This window comes from Sinocyclocheilus rhinocerous, unplaced genomic scaffold (assembly GCF_001515625.1).
Source record: "Sinocyclocheilus rhinocerous isolate Xijiao unplaced genomic scaffold, SAMN03320098_v1.1 scaffold72, whole genome shotgun sequence".
Taxonomy (NCBI): domain Eukaryota; kingdom Metazoa; phylum Chordata; class Actinopteri; order Cypriniformes; family Cyprinidae; genus Sinocyclocheilus; species Sinocyclocheilus rhinocerous.
The window spans coordinates 679020-685716 of record NW_015628351.1 but is presented as its reverse complement, the minus strand read 5'-3'; the positions used below and the strand labels follow the sequence as shown (position 1 = coordinate 685716).

The window sequence follows — 6697 nt, the reverse complement described above, 5'->3', positions numbered from 1 at the left end:
ATCCAGTAATGAAACAAGTACATCTTGAGTGAGTCATTTAATCATTAATTCATAAATTACATGCCTGTTGTAGCCTGTTGATTTTTGTTCATGGTAGGCCTATTCAGCTCCAATAAATGGTTTGCAAAAAAGAGACACAGGATAAATGTTTGATTTAATCACATTGGAATCGAAACTGGGAATCGAAAAGAATCAGAATCGATAAGCAGAATCGGAATCGGAATCTATAAAATTCAAACGATACCCAACCCTACTCACTACTGTTCAAAATTTTGGGATCAGTAAATGCATCCTTGCTGAATAAAAGTATTAATTTCTTTTTCAAAAAAAAAAAAAAAACTTTATTTCGCAATGCATTAAATTGACCAAAAATGTCAGTAAAGACATTTGTAATGTTACAATATATATAATATATAATTTTTATTTATTTTTATTTTTTTATATATATATAGAAAATTAATGGAAATTCAATTTCAAACTTTCTATTTATTAAAGAATCCTGGAAAAAAATATCAGTTTCCACAAATATATTAAGCAACACAATTGTTTCTTGAGCACCAAATCATCATATCAAAATTATTTCTGAAGGATCATGTGACATTAAAGACTTTACTGACAGCTTTGCCATCACAGGAATAAATTCCATTTCAAAATATATTAAAACAGAAAAATTTATTTTAAATTGTAATATTTCTTGGTGTATTTTGATCAAATAAATGCAGCCTTGGTAAGCATTAGAGACTTCTTTCAAAAACAAGCATAAGAGACTTCTTTCACAAACATATAGCTCCCAAACTTTTGAACAATAATTTAATAGCTGAGAATTGATCTGAGGTATGGCATTTTTATTTAACAGTTCCCTCATTTTGTTTTCAGACCAGAGTCCTTCAGCCCAGGGTTCTGCCAATAGAAAGAGCACATTCACTGATGAGCTGCATAAGCTTGTTGATGAGTGGTCAAAAGAAACGGTTTGTCCTGTTCAGGCCAAGCCTTCACTGAATCAAATCAAACAGATCCAACAAGTGCAGGAGTTGGGCGGTTGGGGCCAGACTACTAAGGTAAAGCATACATGAAATAAATGTCTCAAACATGCATATGTAGACTAGTGTGTATGGGTTAAAATATTTTCTGTTATATACAGTGGTGTTCAAAAGTTACTGTGTGAAATTTTACGGTCTAAAAAAAGTCCATTGTCTATTGTTAAATTTAGTGATTCATGAAGCACAGCTCACGAAGAAGTCACTTTCAAACCAACCATCATTGAATTTGTTACCAAATGTAACCCGTTGTGAAATCAGGTTGCATGGATTTCTATTGAAATTACTGCAGTTTGCCCGTGAAAATTTGTTGAACAATAGTAATCATTACTGCACCTTACGACCACTAGTGAAAAGTGCTTGTATTTTGCTTTTTTTCTAATTGAATGCTTTTTTTTTGTCATTACAAGTTATGCAGCGTGATGTAAACTGTGTGCTTAGACTCACAGGGCGATCCTCTCTCTACATTAAAAAGTTCATGTATGAAAGTACATAACTCTGAAAAATATTGTGCTCTACATCGTACTTGTTTAGCCTTTTTTTAAAGACACCCAGGAGCGAGTAGCACACCATTAAGAATCAGCTACAGGCCGCAGAAAAATGCTAATCTTTAAGTTCACAACATGAAAATTAAACCTGTGGATTGTGCATAATAACGAGAACATTTCTTCTTCTATTCCAACAGTGATCATCTTAAAAGGTGATGGCTGTAAAGCTGGTGCTGTAAATGAGATCAATACTGTGCTGACTGTTTAATACTCAAAAGCACACTTTAATGCTCTCAGTGATTTAAGACTAATTTTCAATAATTTTTTTGTAATTTTCTAGCAAACAATACTAAAACAAAATATAATGGCACACATACAGATGCAAGGGCTGGGCAATAAAGTCCAACGGCCTGATGAGCTTTAGTTCTCTCCAGCAACCTGTCACTCATGAAATGATTGTAACAAGCGACAACATGTTCTATAATCCAATCAATTCCTGATGGACAGAATAAAGTCCCGCCCTACATTAGATATGCTGTTGAACTAAATAGGACATTCAAAATTTCAAAATAATAAGCTTGCTATTTGACTGCATTAATCAATTAATTTTAAAGTCAAATAAGTTTAAAGATTTTTTTGACTTACATTGACAGAATGTTCAAATGAGCCAACACTATTCAAAATCCAACTGTCAAAACTCCCAGAATCCCTTGAGCCTCAATCAAGCTTCCCATCAATGTACTATTTCTAATCCATTGAGACTCATTTAAACTCATCTATCTATAGATATTTTTTTATATATTGTCAAGATGAAAAGTCAAGATGGCGCCGATGATGATGGCGGCCTCCGTGGCGTGCTCTGCAGTTGTTTTTGTGTTTTTGTTAGTTTGTCCTGTCTTTAGTTATATCCCTGCAATCAAACCGGACAGCGCGTTAAATCTGCCGGGCTTTCAGCTGTTCAGAGCGGACCACGACGCAGAATCAACGGGGGCTTCGGCGGGACATGCTTTTACATCAACAAAAGGTGGTGTGGTGGAACACACAACACTATTTATACACTCATACACTTATTTATCTAACACGCATACATAGTCTACACCTCAAATTTGCACATAATATACCTGTACATACAAACTGTCTATTGTAATATACCTGCACATACAATTGTCAATTTATATATTGTTATTCCTTATTTACTTGTTCCATTTTATTTATTTTTTTTATTACCTGTTTTTGTTCTGTCGCTGTCATTCTGTTGCACTGTGGAGCTTCTGTCATGAAAACAAATTCCTCGTATATGAAAACATACCTGGCAATAAAGCTCATTCTGATTCTGATTCTGATCTATCTGTCTGTCTGTCTGTTTTTATAGCAACACTCTAGCAACTAGCCAAACCAACCTAGCAACCACCCTCAGTACCCTAGCAACCACATAGCAACACCCTAGCAACCACTCTGGGTAGCCTAACAACCACATGGCAACATCCTATCAACCATCCCAAGTACCCTAGCAACTGCATAGCAACACCCTAGCAACCACCCCGGGCACCCTAGCAACACCTTAGCAACCACCCAGAGAACCCTAGCAACTGCATAGCAACACCCTAGCAACCACCATTGGCGCATAGCAACACCCTAGCAACCACCCTGGGTACCCTAGCAACCGCATAGCAACACCCTAGCAACTGCATAGCAACACCTTAGCAACCACTTTTATTTCCAAATTTAAATTGAATTTTAAATCTTTATTTTTCAATATAACAGACTTTTGGATTCATGTGTACACTCAGGGGGAAAAAAAAGGTACAGAAGCTGTCACTAGAGTGGTACCTTTTCAAAAGATACACCTTTGTACCTAAATAAATAGTCCATATTGGTACCTTAAAGGAACATATTAGTACCTCAAGTGTACATATTAGCACCTAAACCACTCAAAAGTGTACCTTTTGAAAAGGTACCGCCCTAGTGACAGCTTTTGTATCCTTTTTTTTTCTGAGAGTGTATTAACTGGTATTTGTAATAATAAAAATTGTAAATAAGTAAATAATAATGTTTGTATCTTGCAGACAACAGCTTCATCGGGTTGGTTTTCCGGAGCCCCTTTGACCGCTCCAGTATCAGTCAGCATGTCTACAGTGGCGCCCACCTCATATAGTACCATCGGTGGACAAACTCAGCCGCCTCCGACGCAATTTCCCATCGCTCCTCTCTCCCAGCAGAACGCTCATCTGCACCGCCAGCCCCAGCAGTACAGCCCGTCTCCCCTGTACCCGCAGCAGGTCCAGCTCCTGTCAGGACCCCAGTCCTCGGTGTCCGGTGCGCCTTCCCTCATTACCCCGGCGGGGCCTCTGCTGCCCCCCGCCACCAGCATCACAGCCGCCTCGGCCCCCGCCGCCAATCAAGATGCCGTCTTCTGCTCGTGCTCCTCCTCGTCGAGCTCCTCTTCCTCCTGCTCCACCTCCACTCTGCCTCCCAGTGCCAAACTTCACCCCAAACCCTCCACATCCACCCTTCCTTTAGGACAGCAGTGAGAAGGTGGATACCGGTGTACATCTTGTACAGGAAGGACACTAGTAGCAAGCGGTTGCGTGTTGGTGTGTGTGGGTATGGGGGTGTATAAATACTGTAGTGTGTGTGTATTTGTGTGAGCGTGCGTTTGTTGCATTTTTCAATACATATCCTCTGTGTGTTTCCGCACCGTCAAGTTTTCTATCCGACTTAGTTGGACCTGATCTCGCCCTATATAGAGACATTTTTGACACGAGATATGATCCTCTTTGTTTTTATTTATCAGTGCTTCAAACTAAAGGACTATTTGATTTTTAAAAAGTGCAATTAGTAACTGATATTTTAATTCATCTTTTCTGTGTTGTTGTGACGTGGATCTGTATAGCTTAAAAGAAATATTTTTTATATATACGCACAGAAACGACAACGACAACCCGACGTCAGCAGTGAAGCGCCATCTTTGTAGAGCACAACGGATTCAGCCGGCGGCGGGATCGATCGCATGTTTCAGCGCAGAGCATGGTAACCTTGCAACCATCATCGTAGCTACGAAAACAATCGTTGTGCACGGATAAGGCATGCTCCTCATGTATTATATTTTACGATGATAAATAGCAGTAGCGTTTTAGATTTAGCCAAGATTTTTTCTAGAATAACATAAATAGCCATTGACTAATTCCTTTTAAGATGCTGCAATTGATTCTGAGAGAAAAAAAAAAAAACCCGTTCATTTGGTTTCAAATGAAACTAGCTAATATGATTGCAGTATTTTCCTCTCTGTTTTAGCAGACGTTCATACTTTTTAAGGTTTACACTATTAACATTAATCCCATGGTGAAGTGTGCAAGACTAGACGGCTGTTTGGAAAGCTCAAGTGAAGTGAATGCAGCTTGTTCTTGTTCTTGTGTATTTTTGCACAGTCCCGTGTGAACGTGCTTCCGTGCACACCGATCTGTGAACTGTGAGTTTGCTTTTAGTGAATGCAGCGCATCAGCAAAACAAAAGATGTATTCCTCATTGAATCTAACTTTTCATCAGATACTACTCTGGTGAAAAATGACATATACATAGACATAACTGCCAAACAAGTTTGGGAGAAAATCCAGAAATAGGTTGCCTTTCTACAGTGTATTTTTCCTGATCATGAAGCTTTTATGTGATTCAGCTAGACCAAGATATCAGAGCCCAGTCTTTAAATCAGCAGCTTCGCAACTCTGTTGTACAGCCGGACTACTGAGATTTATAAAGCGGTTGTCAGAATGCATTCTCCATAAGTCTGCAATGCCCATATACAGAAACCTGACTGTGTTCTTTAATGTTTTGTTGGAAAAAGTAACGGAAGGTTGGTACAAATGAGGCAACCTGCATTTTTCAAGAAGTAGGTGAGAGATAGACAGGGTGGAATGTGTTGTGCACAGAGAATGAGGAACGGGTTTGTGTTGTGAAGCTTTTTAAATTGTGCTAATGCTTGAACTTGTGGATGTTACAAAAAGAGGTCAACATGACTGCTGCCTACAGAGGGTTGCGATCATTCAGTTTCCAGTATTTTATGTCCCTTTTCTAAAGACAAGACCCACCTCTTCACAGTAAACCAACAGTACAGCAGTGGTGAGTATAAAGGCTGTTGTGTCTAAGAAAACTCCAAACATTATCCATTTGATCTGTACAAATGGGAAATGTAAAGATAACCCTCTGCTGAAGTGTTACCAAAATGTAATCTAAAAAGAAAGTATTATTTTTGTATTTTGAAAGGGGTTGTAAAAATGTAAAATTGTGTAGTGATCAGTGTTGCGAAAACTGTGGTTATCTGATAAGACACGGGTCCTAAGGCGGTTTCTCGAGTTCACCTGGCTTCCAACTTTACCCCAAACGTTTGTTCAGAGATTACAACATGATATAATATTTTGATTTTTAGAGGGGTTTTGATTCAAAGCGAGTGATTGGGAATGTTAAAAGCTGAATCATTTCTACAGTGGAGGTATAAGTGTGGGTGAAGTTGTACAGTAAAACCAGGGGGACCCCAGAATTACTTGACTGACCACCAATAATTAAAGGTTATTTAAGTGAAAATAATCTATAGAGGACTAAACTTATTGCTGGTGATTTAGCTACTGTAGATTGTAACTAATTCAACTATTGATTCTATTTATGTTTTGTAACTAATCAAAAATAAACATCAAATGTTAAACATCAGTGTTATGGGTTTTTCTTGTCACCTTCAAAAGCACATAAAACATTGTCTCTGTTTTAATTAAAACTGCAGTAAAAACAGTTATATTGTAAAATATTCCAACTGTTTTCTTTTTTTGTGTGTGAAAATATCAGCATCATGAATTTTCAGCATCATTACTCCAGTCTTCAGTGTCAATGATCCTTCAGAAATCAGTCTAATATGCAGATTTGCTGCTAAAGGTATCAATATTGCAAAAGGTTGTGCTGCTTAATATTTAACACGCGTTATACATTTTTTCAGGACTCTTTGATGAACAGAAAAAATAGAATGTCTGTACTGTCACTTTTGCTAAATAAAAGTATTAATTTCTTTAAAAATCTTACTGACTGGCCCCAAATTTTTGAGATTGTCCTCACTGCAGAAGATACAGGGGGCGTGGTTGGATCAGATCCAACTCCTCCCACCTTACATATTCCTAAACCTAACTGTCT

The 6697-nt window shown here is 38.0% G+C and overlaps 1 protein-coding gene across 4 annotated transcripts in view; it reads left to right on the top strand.

Moving 5' to 3' along the window:
* Nucleotides 1-6128, top strand: part of LOC107737519 (serine/threonine-protein kinase WNK3-like) — a 72619-nt gene extending 66491 nt beyond the window's left edge. For all 4 annotated transcript variants that reach the window (XM_016549018.1, XM_016549016.1, XM_016549017.1 and 1 more), the window contains 2 exons: nucleotides 877-1058; nucleotides 3592-6128. In XM_016549018.1, the coding sequence (XP_016404504.1) occupies nucleotides 877-1058; nucleotides 3592-4056 (647 nt within the window). In that variant the 3' untranslated portion in view covers nucleotides 4057-6128. The remainder of the gene's footprint in view (nucleotides 1-876; nucleotides 1059-3591) is intronic.
* Nucleotides 6129-6697: the final 569 nt, after the last annotated feature.